Source organism: Desmodus rotundus, chromosome 8, assembly GCF_022682495.2.
Source record: "Desmodus rotundus isolate HL8 chromosome 8, HLdesRot8A.1, whole genome shotgun sequence".
NCBI lineage: Eukaryota > Metazoa > Chordata > Mammalia > Chiroptera > Phyllostomidae > Desmodus > Desmodus rotundus.
This window is the reverse complement of record NC_071394.1, coordinates 108,931,953-108,950,990: the sequence shown is the minus strand read 5'-3', so window position 1 is coordinate 108,950,990 and position 19,038 is coordinate 108,931,953. Positions and strand designations below refer to the sequence as shown.

The 19,038-nt window shown below is 50.9% G+C and overlaps 1 protein-coding gene across 2 annotated transcripts in view; it reads right to left on the bottom strand.

Annotated features, from left to right (window-relative positions):
- Positions 1 to 19,038, bottom strand: part of GALNT15 (polypeptide N-acetylgalactosaminyltransferase 15) — a 43,097-nt gene that overhangs the window by 7,723 nt on the left and 16,336 nt on the right. For both annotated transcript variants that reach the window (XM_024565867.3, XM_045199808.2), the window contains exons 2-8: positions 17,513 to 17,679; positions 15,453 to 15,657; positions 8,867 to 9,034; positions 6,294 to 6,411; positions 4,785 to 4,979; positions 2,246 to 2,377; positions 1,751 to 1,855 (exon numbers count right to left, since the gene is read on the bottom strand). In XM_024565867.3, the coding sequence (XP_024421635.2) occupies positions 1,751 to 1,855; positions 2,246 to 2,377; positions 4,785 to 4,979; positions 6,294 to 6,411; positions 8,867 to 9,034; positions 15,453 to 15,657; positions 17,513 to 17,679 (1,090 nt within the window). The remainder of the gene's footprint in view (positions 1 to 1,750; positions 1,856 to 2,245; positions 2,378 to 4,784; positions 4,980 to 6,293; positions 6,412 to 8,866; positions 9,035 to 15,452; positions 15,658 to 17,512; positions 17,680 to 19,038) is intronic.

Genomic DNA, 19,038 nt, shown 5'->3' with positions numbered 1-19,038 from the left:
CCAGAGCCTCGATCATGGGGAGAGGCTTCCGCCAGCCCTGGCATCCCAGGAGAGCTTATGTGCTGCTTCCCTCCTCTCCCCAGGGGTGTTTGCACCCTCTGCTTCCTTTTCCCCATGGAAGGAATGTCACAAACCAAACTGCTCAGCACATGGGAAATGTCCTGAATGAGGCCAGGGCTCCTAAAGCTGGAGCCAATGGCTCCATCTCTGTGTAAGTCCTCCGCTGGCAAGCGGACCAGCTGGTCACCCGATGCCATGAGGCCTGTCTGCTCCAAACCCAGCCCTCCCTCCCCATCTCACATGCACACACACACACACACACACACACACACACCCCAGGCTCCTGTGGTGCCCTGAGGCTCCCCCTCTGGGATATGGTGTCAATGCTTGTAGATCCTGTGAAATACCTGAGAGACACACCACTTCTACTCCGGGTGGACTCGGTATCAGAGGACTTGAGACTTAAGACTCTGAGTCATGAGTCATGGGTTTGAGGCACCAGTGAGAAGGGGGAGTATTCTCTGGGTTCCCTTGCATTGTCAGGGCTTCTGAACCTCCTGCCCCCCACTCGGGTGACCCACTTTCCCTAGCTCAGGCTCAGGTTCTAATTGGCTAAAGATCTCAGGCTGGTCCTAATATTTCATAAATGACGCCTTTGTGGATATTCACTGGCATACAGCTTTTTTTTGACCTCTGATTATAGCTTTTAATTTTAATAGGGAGCTTTTCCATAAATTCTGGATTTCAAGTATTATAGGGAACCATTCCACATGGCATGGGGAATGTAGCCCAGCCCGATTTGGAAAACTGATGGGGAACGAGGTTGGCACACAGGACCCACACCCACAGATAGGTTTTCCCGTGGGGAATCAGGCCTGCCTTGTACCTAGGCCGCTTTGAGGCTTGCTTTTTGCTAAAACTCCCTCACCCTGAATTGAGGCAGCAAATGTTTACTGCATATCTTTAAAGTAACTTCCTAAAATCTATGCTAAACCTTCCAAGGACAAATGTAGCCAGTTCAACCATTTTGCCCTTTACATTTGCAAATATCCTTCCTTTCTGATGTAATTAGCAACATCCTCTCCTTTGTTTTCTGTAAAAGGTAACCACCTAAAGCGAACATGTGCATAGTAAATGAGGACCATCCTCAATGTAATGGGCCCAGAAAAGCAATAAAGCCTGTCCAGGCAGGGGTTGGGGCCTCTCTCACTCAGAGAGTGGCCATGCCGTCCCTTTTCCTCCACAGGACTTCTGCAGTCCGTGTGAATTTGTTTCTCGCAGTCACAAGGCAGAGACCCCACAGGCCGGGGTCCGCATCAAAGTATCTTTGAAAAGTTTGGATGATCTCATAATCCTGGGCCCACTTTCATACAAAACGAAACCACTTATTGAGTCTGGGGCAGGTGCAGCTGTCCTTTCATACGGACCATGGGCTCCTCAGTTACAGCAGCCTTCACCCAGCTCAAGGTACTCTTTCCTTTTCCTGCCTGAACCCCGGATGGCCACCGTCTAAGCCTCAGTTTCCTCATCTGTCAGACAAAAGCATTGGCTCAACAGCTTTTCCATTGCCCTTGAGCTCAGTCTCACATTCTCCGATGATGGTCAATGTCTGTGCTTGTGGCTGGGAGTGGGGTGAGCAGGGCAGGGATCACATTGGGGGACCATCAACCATCAAAGGACATGGAGCCACTGAAAGGAGATGCCCCAAAGGGAAGTGATGGGCATTGCCCGGAGAACTCTGACCACCCACCTGTTGCCGCCGGCTGTTACTGCAGGGAGCCAGCATCAAGGCACAGCCCAGGAGGTCCCCTTCTGCCTGGCAGTCTGCACAGAAGCCAAGTCCAGTGTTGTGGAGCTGAAAGTGGACATCCGTATGGAAGTGAATCCCGCCCTCGATGGAGAGTCACCCTCTGTTAGTCTCTGTTCCTCTCCTTCACTTTCTGGCGAATAGCTCAAGGTGCCACGTTCAGGCCATGAAAATGAGCGAGGTCAAGCTGAAGCCACTGATGCTAAGGGACAGGCCTCCTGAAGGAGGCAGGCAGCACCTGTCCCGGTGAGGGGCTCTGGGATGGGTTATGGGGCAAGCCAGTGACCTCCCTCAGGGCAGGCACGGAAGCCTCTGAGGCCCCACTGAGCTTGGACTGGTTGGCCAGGGTCATGAAAGGCCATCGGAACATCCAGTTCCTGTCTTGGGAAGCTGCCCACCCTTCCTCTTCCTGTTCATCTTCCCCGGGTCACTCCTTGCCTTTCCAGAGAACCTGGGCCTGTGTTCAGATGGGTACAGCTCAGGGTAGACGTTGGCCAGAAACCAGTGGAACATTCGACAGCCCAGCCTCCTTTGCAGCTGCAGGCGTTCTGTGCAGTCTGGCTTCTCAGCCTGGGGAGGAGAGAGTCATGGGCAGTGAGAGGGCAAAAGCTTGTTGTACATCAGAACTTAACGTGGTGGAAGAGGGACAGAAGTCACTGAAGCTGAAGGATCGGGGACGAATGCGAGGCCCCAGACTGCAGCTGCGCAGGGCAGTGTTAGGAGAGGAGGGTTTGGATGGGACTGAGTAGGAGGGGTCTTCCTTAGAGAGACCTGCGGAACCAGCCACATAGTAGGGGATGTCACTTCCTTCCCACAAGCCCTCACATCTCCAGACTACAAAGACCATGATATCTATGCTTTGGTGACTTTTCTGAGGCAGTTGGAAAAACACGGTGGGGCTTTGCACCTTTGGTTGGTGGGGTACAACACCATGATGGGCCTCGTGGAGGCAGAAGCTGACCCGAAGGCCACTGGGACAAACTAAGCTGGAAAATTGTGGAGTGGGGTTGGGAACAAGGTGAATTTACCCTTCTTCCTTCTAGATGCCCTATTTCCTCCGTTAACAGATCATTCCTTTGGGCTACACTACCCCCGTTTTTTGAGATTCTCCTTTATAATACCATTGTCCTGGGATGAATATCAAGGTAAGTCCTTAAGACGTTAGTATAAATTAATGTTTTGGCCTGTACTGATAGATACAACGAACCCCACTCAGAAGTTTAGTTCTAAATCCTGGGTATTGTTAGGGAAGAGAAAGGTGCTAGAGATGGATTCGAAGGACCAACAACAAACAAGAAGAGAGAGAGAATTATTTCTTGGGGTGGAATTTAAAAAAGAGAGAGGGAGCGTGATGGCCTGGAGTCTGGAAATTAGACACTGGTCTAACTGGCTACGCAAAGTGAGTTTGGTTCGGTTTTACTTCTTCCCTCCCCTAGTCCTCGGACGTAAATGCTGGGAAGAGTAAGGTCTGAGTCTGCAGTCCTGAAATGCTCTCTCCGTGCCTCCCAAAGTGCGATCCCCGAGCAGCTGGTTCAGAAATGCCCAAGGAACGAGCTTAAAATGCAGTTTCCTGGGCCCTGCTCCACATCTATGATTCAGCAGGTCCAGGCATTTCATCTGCACTTAACCATTTATTTTCCACAGAAAGTTTAAGAACAACTTCTCTGTCAGGAATTTCTTGCTTATTCAGCATACTGGCCCATCGTTAAACCAAAGAGAGCTGTCGCTCTCCTCCAAGGAATTACAAAAGGTTTTTTGATGGTTTCTTGGCATTCTTAGTGTTCATGTGATCCTCCCCAGCTCTTTTCCAGGGCTGGATTTTGCTACTAAAGAAGACACAATTTTTCATGAGAGTCCCATCACCTTCACCTTTCTACGTGATGAGACAAACTGGCAAGTCTACCCAGCCTCAAATGTGGGGGCATGTTGACATTGAACTTTCCCCTTGAACAGCCATGTCTGAGAGGAGAAAAAAGGAGAATGTCAACTCCTCCAGCACTGAAGCCCGGCCTTGTCTTTGGCTGCCTGGGCTTCCTGTATCTCAAAATTCAAGTGTGGATTTTGGGGGTGGGACAGGAAGGGGGATGGAAGCGTAGAAATCATTAGAACAAAATTAATTTTTAGCTATTTAGATTTAAAGTAAATATATGCTATCAAACACCTTCAGGGAGGCAGTGATATTATTGAAATCTTGATACCAAAGTAGGCAATAGGACATTCTAAAACATGAATTAATAGAAATGTTCAAAAGGAAAACAAGTCAGAAAAAAGGTCTTCTCACCAGTAGGAGGTGCCATTCTTCTTGTGAAAGTCATCAAAGGAACATTTGTGGATCCGAGAATGGACGGCACACAGCATCGTGGGCTGATGAGGGGATTGTGGGAGCTGTTACAGGACCTTTGGGCTCCCCACTCCCAGCACAGCAAACATGGATGTGAACCCATGTCTCACATGAAATAATATTTGTGTCACTCCATAAGAATTAAGCTGAGTGACAATTGACAGTTGAAGATACAATGTTTGTGGAGTTTAATTAAATGTGTAAAATTTTTATTTTTCTATGGCTTATTTTGGATCCTTTGTGATTATTTTTATACTCATATTTATTTCATGTCTTGGATAATTGCACAGCCTAAGCACTTTGCCCAGGTGAAAGGGCCCTCTGACACCTGTTCCTTCCCTTACTCCCTGCCCAGGCTCTCCTCTGGGCCCCGATGAAGCTGGCACCCCACAGATGTCACCCCACAGACTTCAGGGGGTTCCAGGCCAAGACCAGCTGTTGTGCCCCATGGAAGTGCTGAGAGAGATGGGGGACAGCCCCAGAAGGTAGAAGAGCCACTTGACAGGGACAACTCAAGGGAAGCAGAAGCCAGAAGCTTCTATCTTCCCTATAGACAGGAAGGAGAGACAGTCCCTGGCCCAGCCCCGGCTGGCGGCCCTGTGATAGGCACAGGCGCTCCTGTCGGGCTCTCCTTACCTTGCTCAAGGAGAAGGCCTTGGGGCTGTGCTTGTAGAAGGTTTCTTTGAATGAGCCCAGCCAGGTCTCAGCAATGCGAACCTTGTCCAGCAGGGTGGCCTCCGGGTCCAGCAGGGAGTCAGCGTCCTGATTTTTGTGGATGTGCCCCACCCGAGAGCAGGGAAGGATTTCAACTGAGCCACCGCACAGCCAGGTCTGCCGCGAAAGGACAAAATACACACCTCTGTGCTCCACTCCAAGGACGTGGGGCATGAGGGTCCTGCTTGGGGCTGGCAAGATGCACAGGAAATCATGAGCACAAAATGGCAAAGCTAAGTATAATCCTCAGGTGCAGCGGGGTTGCCAGATCTGGGAGTTCTTGGTGGGGGAGTGACAAGGCGGGAAGTAGGGGCAGTTGTCCTGGAATGGAACTGTGGGGTGAGGGCACCGCACCCAGGCAGCTACCTGGCCACTCTCCCTTGACACTCGTGGAGGTGTGGCCATGTGGGTTAGCACCCTGTCCTCCAGAGGCTGCTTCCTCAAGGGGAAGTGTGTCCCTAGTGGTCTGTCATTTCTAAAAGCTCCTGAAGTCTCCTGCTGCAGAGGCACCAGAAACTATCTGTGTGAAGATCAAAGCAAGCTTTCCTTAAATAGTCTCCCCACTCTCCACTAACTCTCACACCTACACCCACAGGCCTAGAATTCATATGACAGGAAGCCTTTCATTGCGCACTTGGCGATAAAGGTGCAAATGAAAACGCTCCTAGCACAGGCAGCACACCAACGGGAACACACTAAGCCTGGGGCTCCCAGACTGTGTGCCAAGGTATCTCAGGGTGCCCCAGCAAACTCCAGGGGCCATGGGGACAGTTGAGACGTTCGTGAGGAACGTAGTGACATCTGTTGGCTGTCCTGCAAACTACAAGTGTGAGGTAATTCGTGGTTTCAACACTTGATGAATTTTTGATGGAGTATATCTTTACTGGTTTGGGTTTTCAGAGGTTGCTTTGATGAAAGAGCGAATATCGTGCTAACGTCCTCATGGAACAGGAAATGAGACCGGTGGTGTCCAGTCTGATTCCAGGGTTAAGAAGGGTGCCGAGCTCAGCGGGTGCTAAGTTGTTAGAACAGATACTTATTAAGTTGTTTGGACCGAACTACTCAGCATACAGAATGCTCGGGGTTTGCTATGGTCTATGGATGCTCTGAAGTGGTTGAGATGCTGAGGATGCTGTGAACAGAGAATGTAGAGGGATGTCTGCACTAAGGTGTGGCTGATAACATGCCCTTTCCAGCGGGCAGGTTTGAAAGTCAAGTTCATGAGGGAGTCTAGGGGCAAAATCAAGGTAGGGCAGAATGAGATAGGGAAGGAGAAGGCATGGGAAGACCAACATACCACACTTACTGACTTTATAGTTTTCCCACAGCCTTATCCCCGACCAGTGGCATTTCTAATGGCTGCCTCCCCGCTGTGACCACACACACCGCTCCAGAGAGCCCACCTGGGTCCTGCCTTGGTTGGGGGCGTACCTTGAGAGACAGTTCGAGGTTTTCACCACCCCGCAGTGACAGGAGAGGGTCATATGCTCCAGTGTTTTGGAAGTAATGTCTGTCCATGGCCACAACCCCACCAGGCACCACAGGGCTCCTAGAGAGAGAAGGCAGGAACAGACTGCAGTTCAGAAGCCTGAGCACACCGGGGAGGCTCACTGGACTCCAGTGGTTGAGAGGGTGGGCTCTGAGCTCAGACAGACCTCCATGCTTTTAATGGCGAGACTGAAGCACAACAACCACGTTGGAAATCCCAGTGTTTTATGAAAAGCAGAGCTGCGGTGGCCTGGGCCTTTTGTATCCCATCCTTGGGTACTGCTCCTCCAGGGAGGGCCACAGGTCACACCCGAGGAGCCCCTACCCTCTGGCTTGAGACCCTCTGTTGAGCCCTTTGGGACGAAGGACACAGTTAAAATAAGATCCCCTAAGGCAAGTAGCACCAGGCCCGGACAAAGGTCAGCTCTGTCCTCCTCTTTCTCCCCTCGCCCCTGACCGTACCCATTCTTTTTCCTTCAGGACTATCCGCCCCAATTCTAAGTTAAATCCACCAGGGCCTGTGGTAGCAGATGGTCTCGCCCAGCCCGTGGGAGATATACGTGACTTATTTAAATGCATCTAACGTTTCAATGCTAGTTTAAACACAGGAATCTAGAACCCCGAGTAAGGGAAGTAAGATAACAATAATATCCCTCAGTAAAGGGTTTAAACAGCAAAAGATGTAGCTAGGAGGCTTTTGAATGAGTACATCTCTTCATTCAGGAATAATTTTTAAAATAGAACAAATATCAATGCAGTTAAACTCTGGGTATGTCTTGAAATGTAAATGACTCAGAGTTTACATATTTTTTAATTACCAAGAAAATAGCATTACATTAACAAAACTACTGACCGTTAGGCTATTAAAAATACTAAGTTGTACCAGAATACTAAACACGAGTATTGTGTATTGCTTGATACAATTTCCAACTCTGCCCCTTCATATTTGTAAGGTCAGGGTTAATATCTGGAGGGAGAGGACCCAGCGCTTGTGGCCGGGGGTCTGAGAGAGGAAGGCACTTTGCCTGCCTCCCACGTGGCTGCCCTGAGAGCCCAGGAAGCCCTCACCACCTTTTGCCCTAGAAGACAGGGCTCAAGCAGCACCATGGGGCACCAGGCAGAAGGCGGCAGGAATAGCTCTCTGGAGGACCCCGGATCGGCAGCTGAGCAGCACGGGCCGTGGCATGGTGGCCAGGACAGGATGAGGGACTTCGGCAGATACCACGTGGGGGGTGCAGGCTGCGGGGGACCTGGCACGCCAATCCCCCACCGAGGCCATGTCCAGGGAGGGTGCATCGTGCTGGGCTCCAGTGCAGGCCAGCTTGAGCATGAGGTGGGGCGCTCCCTCCCTCCCTGCCAGAGCTAACTCCAGAGAAGCCTGGGGCTCGAAATCAACTCTAGGGAGACCGGGAGAGGTGGTGGTTGCCCAAGATTGTGAAGGCACTAAACGCTGCTGAATGGTTCACGTTTAAGAAATTAATTTTATTCCATACGAATTTCACCTCAATAAATTATTTTTTTTAAAGGGGAGGAGGGAGATATGCCTTCCTTCCCCAGGCTCCCTCTGGATACTTGCTCTGGGAGCCCGGTGTGGTGACCTCATGAAGAGAACAGGTGAGGACATTCCCTCTGAGGTCCCAGCGATGACCAGGACAAACCTTCAGACTTGGAAACAGCCTGCCAGGGATGCCAGCCCCCCGCTGTGGCGTCACTGCCAGCCAGGCCCCCTACACTGCGGGGCAGAAACAACCGGCCGATGCTTCTTCTCAGAATTCATGAGCCGCAGGCCCCTGAGCTTAACAGAGTGGTGCTTGAGTTCCAGTACCACGTGCGGGGTGGTTTGTTATGCACCAGAAGCTCTCTGGGACACCCACTTAGACAGTGCCGTTGTCCAAAAGCCAAACAGTTGAGAAGCAACCCACTTGGTGCCTTAGCATTCCCCTGTCTGAACCCTTCTTTTATATGGAAAAAGGACCTGAAACCAGGCAGGTTCCAATGCTACCTGGTGACATAGAGCTAGGTTGAGACCCCAGCTCAGGGTCTGCCACTGTCTCGTTCCGGGGGACTTACTGAAGGTAAGAGCTTCGCTGGACTCCATTAATACGACAGTATGACAATAATGACACAGCCGAGTGCCTGGCACTCTCTAAACGCTTTTTATATATTAAATCATTTACTCTTTTTATACGCATTTTTAAATTTATTTTTCAAGGCGAAGGGCTTAAGAAGTATATTAACTCAGTCTTCACAACAACCCTATAAGGTTTATATCTGTCACCGATGGGTTATTGGTGCAGGCCCCCTCTGGGAACACGAGGATGGGTAGCTCGCTTTTATCCTGAATTCACTCGGTCAGTCTTTTACTCCCAATTTACTGATGAGGAAACTGAGGCACAGATTACATAACTTGCTAGGAAACCAGCGGAGCCAGGATCAGCTCCCAACCTAGCTGCCAAGTCCATCCTGAGGAAGCAAAGGAAAGTAGGCTCCATGGAGGAGGCCTCACCTGACCTCACCTGATGGGGCTGATGGCGGACAGGCGGGCCTTCTTCTCGCTCTCCGGCAAAGCCTCCCAGTGGAAATCCAGCTTCCAGTCCAAGACACCCCGCTGCAGGTCCCGGGAGGGGTAGTACTGGAAAGTCCTCCAGTCGATCACATCGATGACTGGAGACACCACCCGGCTCCTGGAAGGAATTGCAGAATCAAATAAGGAACGCAAACCATTCCCTAGTTGGCGGGATAGGAATGTGACCCCCCCACGCACAGTCCAATACGGCAGCCACCAGCCACACGGGGCTAAGGGGCACCTGAAACGTGGTCTGTTCGAATTGAGATGCGGTGTGAGTGTAAAATACACCCTGCATTTAGAAGGCGGCATGAGAAAAGTTTAAAGTCTCAGGAATCTTATATTGATTATATGTTAAAGTGATAATGTTTTGGCTATATTGGGTTCATATCAAAATATATTAAAATTGATTTCATGGGTGTTTTATTTTGCAACACGATTACTAGAAATGTTTAAATTTCATGTGACTCGTGTTATGTTCTATTGGACAGCAGTGTTCTAGAAGATACATTTTTCCATAAGAAATTAGGGGACCATTTCATCGAAGAGCATGCCTGCCCCTTTCTTTCTTTCTTTAAACACCTCTGTTGACAGCGCTGAGAAGTAGGAGAACGGGGTCCTTGGCTCCGCTCTGCCACTAAGAGCTGCGTAACCTTAAAATAGCTGTTGAACCTCTCTGGGCCTCAGTTTCCTCATTGGAGGAAATTGGTAAAGTGAGAGGCTGAACTGTTCCCACAAAGGTTTTCCCCAGCTGTAAGGCTCTGGGACTCTCATGGCCCTTGACCTCCTTGGGGGTCTCAGATCTCTTTGAGGATCGGGGGAAACTATGGACCCCTCCTCAGAAAAACAACCATAAGCACGTACACAAAATATTGCACACAAATTCAGAGGGTCCATGGGCCCCTGAACTAGGGTCTGCTTCTGTTCCTGCCTGTATCCCATACTCCACTGGCATGAGGGATCAGGACGGCCATGCCTCAGAAGATCTCTGGTGTATGAGCACGTGGTATCTACCAGCAAACCAAGGCCCTAAGTTTAGATTTGTTTATTCATTTACTGATGCTGTTGGTGATTGTATTTTCTCTCTTTTTTTTTGCACAGCCTGTGATATGATGTCAGAGGATGATGTGAAAAATTGGTACAGGCCAGAGACTTCGCCTTTTAAATGAACAGGTAGTCACTCAGATGTACCAGGAGCTGCTCTCCACCTAGCCAATATCTCAATCACATTATTTTCCTGGCCTCTCCCAAACTCTAAAATCTTCTAAGATTTGTGTGGTGGGATGGTCGGGCCTGAACTCAAGGGTGGCTGGCAGGTACCCCTCTAAGGAAATGAGGTTCCTGGAGGGAGAGGCTCCAGCCACGCTGTGCTTGCGCACCCATCAATGTCCACCTCTGTTCCTTCCATCTCGGGGACAGCCGGAACTGGCGCAAGCCCAAGCCCAATGGAGAGGGCCAGGGTGGTCCTGGGGTCCAATTATCAGCTTTAATCTGTGGCCTCAAGTGACTGACATTGGTGTGAGGAGTCGTGGGGTTCATGTGTGGAGCAACGATCTCGATATGCTTTCCTGCCCTTTCACCCCGTCCCCTCTGGCAGGTAAGGGGACCTTGATCCCTCTTGGTCTACACTATTTTGGGGCACCCAGTATTGGCCTAGAAAACTGAGACGCAAGGTCAAGGATGAAAGGAGGACACCCAGCCCCCTCTCAAGTCTCCACTGACTGGGGAATGAACTGAGCAGATGGGCTGGATTTGACTATTGGCAGAGCATTTTGTGGAATTTCAGAATCAAGAGCCAGGGAGCCATGTGGCTGAATTCTGAAGAATCCCATCCAATTAGTGCCATCTTAAGAATCATAACAGGACAAGAAAGGAAACTGCATTCGAGCAGCCACACACTCAATTCGTCCTAGACCTGTGAGCTGTGCCCTTTTAACAAAGTGTACATCACTTTATATCAGAAAATGAGAACTCTAATGTGTGTCAAATTTCTGTTTTTGCTGTTTTGCTGGAAGTTTGGAGTCAGTCACAGCTCACATGTAAAGCTCACTGCTGCTAACCGAATGTCTTCCTTTCTGAAATCTCCTTTCCTTCTATTTTTAACCAGACACATGCGTGATTAATCATGAGCCTCTGTGAGTACAGTGTGGATAGAGATGAAGAAGAAAATGTCAATGGAGGAAGTGAAAAGTTTCCTGCTTTGGTTTTTATTCCCAGGGACCACTGAGGCTGCTTAATTACTGCAGTGAGTGACTCAGAAACGGTGATTTAAAAAACCTGAACTGTCTTCTACTGAGCTGTGGGTGTCATACCGACAGCCGTGTCATGTAAAGCGAAACAGCAAAGCTGGCAGCTTTGACTCGGAAGGAGCTACACGTGTCTGCTTACTCCATCCTTCTCTCGCTCATGAATTGAGTTTTAACTCGCAGGTAGATAAGAGGTGGATCCTCTCCTAAGCCTTTCTAAGCTCCAGGAGGACAAGTGCTTGTATTCCAGAGGACAGACAGAGGCAGCTGGGCTGTCAACAAAGACTGGTTAACCCAAATGCTGGTCCTGGCATGGCTTCCTCTTCATGTCCCCGTCCCCTGTGATTTGACTGTTTCGGGTCATGCCACGCGTCATTCACAGCTTCCTGTGGGCTCCGTCTTCTCTGGGCCCCAGCAGTCCGGGTAGGTTTCCAACATATGAACGGTGGGAGGGGCACAAACACTCAGTCCATATCTGGGCAGCTAACAAACTACCACCCGGAGATTCGAAAGCTAACTGCAGTTTCAACCTTAGCAACCAACCCTTTCACCACCGGAAAGGCTAAGCCCTGGCTCATTTCATCCCTCTTTGTTTTTCCCGGGCCGGATGTTCCTCCAGGCCTGAGATATGTAAAGTCATTTGGGAAGTTCACTCAAATTTTTGGTGTTTGTAAAAAGCTTCTTCTACCGAGAAGTGGAAGGCTCTGAATTCTCTCTTCCCAGAGCTCTTGCTGCTCAGGTGTGACCCCAGGACTGGTGTCAGCCCTCCTGGGATTCTGTCGTGCTGAGGGCTGTGGAGTAGGATAGGGCTGGAGACTGTCCTCGGGGCACCAGGCCCACGGAAGGCTGGGCGGGAGGCATCTTGGTCACCCTGCTGCTCCTCAGCACACACTCACACTCATGTACTCATACAAGCACACACACTCATGCACTCACATGCATATTCAAACAAGTCACACACACTCATGCACACTCACACTCACTCACATGGGATTTTTCAGACTGCGTTCTGTCATTTAACTCCTCGAAGAGCAGGGAGGTGGGTGTTCCCTGCCCCATCTTGCTTCTCCCCAGTGAGTAGGCTCGCCCAGCTGACCAGGGGGCAACCTCCCAACTGGGTGCAACGGGGCAACCTCACAACTGGGTGTCTCTAAGACAGGGGACCAGACCAGTCTCCAAGTGGGAAGCAGCTCAGACAGCCTCTCGCGCCAGGATCACCCCTAAGATGCTGCTGCCTTTCAGTGCCTCAGTCAGGACTGCCTTCCTCCCCTGGGAAACCTCATTTCACTTGGGCCGTGACGCCCCCTCCTTGGCTTGGGTCCTACAGTTGGCGTCAGCACAAAGCAGTTGGCAGCTATCGTGACAGCCACTGTAGATTTTCATCCTTGTTACTTTCTGTAGAACCCAGCTACCAGTCCCCGCGTCCTAAGACCGCCCGGAAAACGACTGCGCCTAGAGAAGCTGCCTGGGGCTGCCGTGCACAGTTTCGAAGGCTGGGCACTGCCCATCCGAAAGAATGCCTGGAATATCCTAGACGCCGTCGATCTGCACGTGGGTTTCTTGATTTTCCGGCAGGTAGCATGAAAGTGTCTTGTTCTAACAAGACGAGTGTAATGTGAGAAACGTTCTGGGGGGTGGGAGTAAAGGGTCAGGAGGAAGGGTCTCCTTTTACCGATTCGTACCATGTGGCCGCGTGGCTCTCGGCAGACCCGCTCTGTGGGCAGGGGCAGGGAAGCAGGGCTAGAGACCAGGCCCTGAATTCTCTGACCAGGGTTTTGAGAAAGCAATGACTTTGAAATAGCTGATTTATGGCTTATGACACTGTTTACTCACCGTTCCCACTCCACCTTTGTAATGAAAACTCTTGAAGCCCTCTCCTTGCTTTGGGGGCAATGGGTCCTCACCTGGTGACAGATGTCTCTTGCCATGAGCCTCTGAGGCAGCTGGGGCCCTTCGTTCTCTCAAAGAGCAGCTGCCATGAGGAGAGGCACCCAGTGGCTTCCACCGTTCACTTTCTGGGGGGTGGGGGGAACTGTCTGAGTGCGGTCCCTGCGGCAGTAAAGCAGACCTTGAAAGGGGACGCGCTCACAGGCCACAGCTCGCAGAGCGTGGCTGTGTGTAGTGGAGAAAGATGAGCTAGGTGAGGGCGCTTTCCTTTCACACGCTCACCTGCGAGGGCCTGCAAGCTGAATCCTGGGGCCAGAGGCAACCCAGTGCACAGCAGGCTGTGAATGAGGTGTGACACGTGAACTGGACACCAAGGCACGATCAGTCGAGGACCAGAGGCTTGTGCTTTTGTGTGTGTGTGTGTGTGTGTGTGTGTGTGTGTGTGTGTGTGTGACAGAGAGAGAGGGAGAGAGAGGGAACACAGGGAAAGTTTCATAAAGAGGAGATGGGAAGAGCCCAGGAAATTAGAATTTCATGGACTCACCACCTCTTAACTATGGAAGCCTTCTCAGGAAGCCCCGTTTTATTTATAGCGGGGGAAACCGAGGCATTGCCAAGTCTTTCTCGCTCAGCCTAGAGTGAGAAATCTCCCGATCTGTGAAAAGGGCGCCAGTGTGAGAAGCAGACGTCAGGAGGGACTGGTTTTAATCAATGTTTTAACACATGTCTCACAACCAGGGGTGGGGATGACTCAATGTTTCTCCCAGATCAGCTTCTCCAATCCTTTCAAAGTAAATTCATATACAATGACAAGAGCAGTAGACCCGGGGTCAGGACACCTAAGTTGGCCACAAAGGGTCTGCACGCCCTTGCACCTGTTCGCCTCTCAGAACCGATGCGCCTCGTGAGATGGAAGCAAAAACACCTGTCCCAGACATCTCACAGGGGGTCATGAGGGATGTGTGTGAAAAGAGGCTATTAGGGTTATACATACATTAGGCTTAATAATATTAACTGCTGGGCTCCTACGTGCATAAAGGAGCACAGCGGACAGCCCAGCTGTCAGGTGGCTGTTCTCTATCACCCATTTGCCCTCCCTGAACTCAATGTTTTCAATAGCGCAATCATGACATAGGACCAGATGATCTTAAAGGCCTCTCTGAGACCCATCCGTCGGTGATACCAAGACGGGAATTTGATGAGGTGTGGGCTGAACCAACTTTAGTTTCCAGTCTGCTGATGTGCACGCAGTGATTTTGAGAACGGAATCCAGGCTGGTGGCCTCGTCCTAGTCCCAGTGCTGAACTTATACACGTGTCCTATTCTTACGAGTTGTCAGCCAGGACTGGGCGGTACTCAGTGCCATGGAACTGGGCACAATTAATCCTTCTTGAAAAAGGGATCCTGGGCTACTAGCCATTTACCACATGTGGCTTGAAACTGTCTCCATCTGGTGAAATGTTAACACGTTTATCTTCGCGCTCAGGCTTTTTTTTTTTTCATATGTGGGGTCATCCCCAGGTCAAATGAGACAGTCAACATGTACCATGGGAAGGAGTACAGGAATAAAAGTCCTGGGCTTGGTTCTGACATCAGCACTGTCTGGCTGGACAGCATCAAAACAACCATTTATTGAGCTCCTACTGTGTGACGGGCCTCCCCGAGCCCAAGGCACGCCTGAGGTGGCCCAAGACGAGCTAGTCACGAGCAGGTTTGGGTTTGCTAGAGTGGGACATTCAGGTGGAGGGAAGTGGTTGACAAGACATGTTTAGGAGCTATGTGAGTGGAGTAAGGAAGTAGGGAGAGAATGACAGCAAGACGGGGAAAAGAGAGGAGAGAAATGGTCAGACAAAAACGTGAAATGTTAGGCTAAGGGGTGTGTGATGCAGCCCTCTCCAGCTTCATATTCCAAGGGCTGGCCTCAGGGAAAAAATTAAAGACCCCTTTGTAAAAACCAGAAAACCAAAGAACGCTAGTTCTCAATGGACCTTTAGCAATCTCAGCGTCTAATGCTTTGTTCTTCAGGAAGAGAAGTCTAGCAACGTTTAGGGACTTTTTCCCAGGTTACATTACAATCTTGATTAAAATTGCTGACTTTATCAAAGCTGGTGATAACCATGGTAAGCTGTGACCCTCCCCAGGGGTACCTGCAACTTAATAGAAGCTGTTCTCTAAGCCTCAGTTTCTGTATCTACAAAACAAGGTAGATGGAGCGGCAACCGCCCTTTCCACTCTACTTCCCTGTGCTTCCTAAAAGTCTGAAACACATGAAAAACCCTAAGGAATATGTCTCTCTCTAGTGGTTGTCTTTTTCAACAACAGAGATGTTCTGTGAGTGGCTGAGGCTGCAGATTATTTCTCGCACCCCCATCTCTGTCTCCCCAGCCTGAGGGGGTGAGTTACCTGTCTCCAGCTATTCTGCTGAGGAGGGGCTCGAGCCAGCCCGGGTGGCACTCGCAGTGGGAGTCCATGAAGACCAGCACGTCCCCAGTGGCCCTGGTGGCTCCCAACATCCGGGCCCTGATGGCACCCAGCCTCTTGTTGCTCCTGAGCAACTTCACCCGCTCCAGCCTTGCCACGTACTCACTGAGAGCAGTCTTGAGCTGTCCTGGAACCGACAGGGTTGTGGTCAGCACAGCATTTTACCACTTGACTGTTGCGTTTCTCAGTGGTAAAACATTGTACTGACTTATTACTTTGCAATTATTTTTCTGGTAAGCTTGTTAGCTCCCAGTCCATTCCCTAGAGAAGGACTCTTATTAATGAAGTTGTTAAAATTTCTGAACTTGGACGTCTGAGAACCGGCCCCACCGTGACTCCACTGCATTGAGCATTCATTCTCCCCTTCCACCTCACTAACAGAAACTTCTTCTGTTCCGGGCAGCTAAAACCACTCACCTGCCAAGACCTCCCTGCTGCCAGTAGTACCTTTCTGATTCAATTCCAGAAGAAATATACTAAATAAGAGGATTCTGGAAAAACTGATGTTTCACTGAATTTTTCTAAACTTGGCTGGCCTCTGCCTATCTGCTTTTTCACTCTTTTCCTACCTGGAATATGGATGTGATGCCCAGAGGCAGAGAAGCCTCATTGTGATTATGAGGCCAAAAGACACACTCCAATTGTGGCTAAGTGGAAAGCCACAGTTGGAGGAACTGAGGAACTGAGGACTTTGGAGGCAGCACCCATCCCTAAGGCCCAGCTCCTTTGCCTCAACACACCCAAGGAAAAGAGAAGTCTCCTGAGGGACACTGACAATAACACAGTTCATTAGCTGATGGGCGGGGTGGGGGGGGGGACCACAGGCGTGCTCTAGAGAGTACTCTGCTCCCACTCAGGGTTTGCAGAGTCTCCCTGGGCACCTTCACCAGCCAACCCAGCTCAGCCCAGGACCTGCTCATTTGTCCTGCCTAATATACAGCCAGATGCACTTTAGTAACCTCATGTGCTTCTGAGGCCTCTGGCTAGTCTGACTCATTGCCATGGCCAGGCTGGGTGAATTCCCAACATGAGGAATTTAGGAAGAACTAAGAAAGGCACCTGGCCATTCTATCCTTTCCTCACAAATCTCGGCTTCTCCTCATAAATGCCGGCTTCTCTTGGGGCAGTTTGGTCTCCCCACAGGCCAGGAAGAGCTTCTGTAGGCCATTGAGTTGAGCAAGAAACACAGTCCCCAGGCCCCAGCCAAAGACTGGGGCAGTGGTTCTCAGAGTGCGGTCCATGACCACCAGCATCGGCACCCCCTGGCAGCCTGTTAGAAGTGCACATTCTTGAGCCCAATACCAGATCCAGAAATTCTCTGGGTGGGCCCAGAAATCGGTGTTTTAACAAGCCTGCCAAGTGATTCTGATAGACATTCAAGTCTGAGAACCAGTGACCCAGGAGTCGGGCAGGGGGTTTCTCTGTCTCCATCTTCTTTTAGGAAGGGTGGGCCACGGCATGGGCTGGTCCCCAGGGGTAAGTTTCCTGTCGGTGGAAACATTCGAGCAGATTCTGCTGGTCTGGGCTCTGGGCCTGACTCCACTGCACTTGGCATAACTCAGCTCTGGTCAACTCTCTTCCCCCGGCCCCAGTTTCCTCCTCTGGGAAGGGAGTGGACTAGGTTAAATAAACAGGGGGATTTAATGACTAACTCATGTCAGGTGCTTTGCCCACTGTCTGCAAGGCAGGGGACACTCAAGAAGTGGCCACCCCCTGTGATTCTTGAGTGTCTTGGGCAGAAGCTTATCGGACTATATGGAGGTTGGGTCCCAGGGGAAAGGTCCCAGAGACACCTGCCCTGCTCATCTGCTTCACCTTTTCTGTCCTGTTCCCCCACTTCCGAACTGCTTGCACCAGGGGCTCTTCAGTAATGAATTACCCGCACCCCAATTCTTATCTGGAGGTCTGCTTCTAAGAACTTTTCCTAAACAGGTTCTGAACCTCGGTGTTCATGTGGCAACCCCCCCAGGACTCCCTCCCACCTTGCTGGCTGAGGTCGTCCACGAGGATGATCTCCTTCAGGAAGGCCCTGGGCGCTGTGTCGAGGATGCTGTGCACGGTTCGCAGGAGGGTGGACCAGGCCTCGTCGTGGAAACAGAGGATGATGCTAGCTGTGGGCAGGCCGTCCTCCCGCCGCTGCTGCTGACACCTGCAGGGGCGAAAACCAGGGCGCCGTGGGGAAGAAAGGCCTTGGCCAGTGTTCAGCATCCTCACGCTCGCTCCCCAGGCCTGGGCTGGGGCTGCTCCAACCACAGGGCTCTCCTCCCAGCTCAACAGCTCGCCCTGGGTCTCCTTAACATTTCCGCGTGAAGAGGGCCCGGGGCTCCCCCGCGGCAGTGCCGCATGCTCCCTCCCACGAGCTTCTTCACAGTGCGTAATCCCCGCCGTGCTCAGAGCAGCCCAGAGGTGTGGCCGCCATGCTCCGCAGATGACTGTCCTATCTGTGAAATGGGAACGAGTGATTTATGGCCAGTCTCAGAGAGCGGCTGTGAGGCCTGAGTAAGACGATGTACACAGTGAGCGTCCTCTGAACAGTAATTCTCAACCATTTAAGGGTAGGGATGTATTTTTTTTTTTATTTTTGGTATTCCTAAAACTTAGCATAGCACCTGGCACATAATGAATATTGATTACTATTTCTGAAGAAGGGGCAAGGATTAAACATGTGTTAATGCCAGCGACCGGCTAGGCCCTTTACACACTTAACTGCATGTTCACCCTGTAATACGTCTGGGGGTTGGACTATCTCACTCCATCTTACAGACGAGAAAACTGAGGCTCGTTAGACGGCAATGCTGGGTAGAGGCCACATTCCCGTAAGTGGCAGAGCTGGGTATTTTCCTTCAAAGCACGGCTTACGCTGTGTCACCTCCGCCGCCAGGAGGCTGGCTGGCTCGCTCCCTCCCCCTCTCCAAGTGAACCGCAAGCTCTCTACTTGCTCGGCAGTGCGCTGGCCGCGATTTCCGAGCGAGTCCGCACCGGCACTGACTATGATCACCGCCTTCTGCGTGGAGCAGGGTGCGGCTCACAGCGGCTCGCAAAGGGCGCTTTCCTTTGGAATAGCGGTTGTCTCGTGGACCCCAAACTTCCAACTTCTAGAGGTGCCTGTGACGGTGGGACGGCAGGCAGAGTGACAGCCAGACTGGCCCTGCCGGAGGGAGGCGCCCTTGTCACCGTGTCAGCGCAGCGTCCTCTGCCTGGCAGCCGAAACTCTTCAGTGGGCGGGAAACCTGCGTGCGACTCAGCGCAAACCCTTACTGTGGGAGGGGAACTTGATGCAAGGTAAGTGCTTTAAGGTAACAGTCAAACAGAATTCCTAAATAATAGTTTTCATCCTTATGATATTTTTTCCATTACCATTTAGTCCCCTTACCCCACCCCCTGGCAATCACCACACTGTTGCTTAAATAATATGTTTTTCAAAAGCACAGGACCATCTCATAAACAAGCTGTGCCAATCATTTATTAGTTTACGTATTTATGCATTATTCCTTTCCATAATGGATTT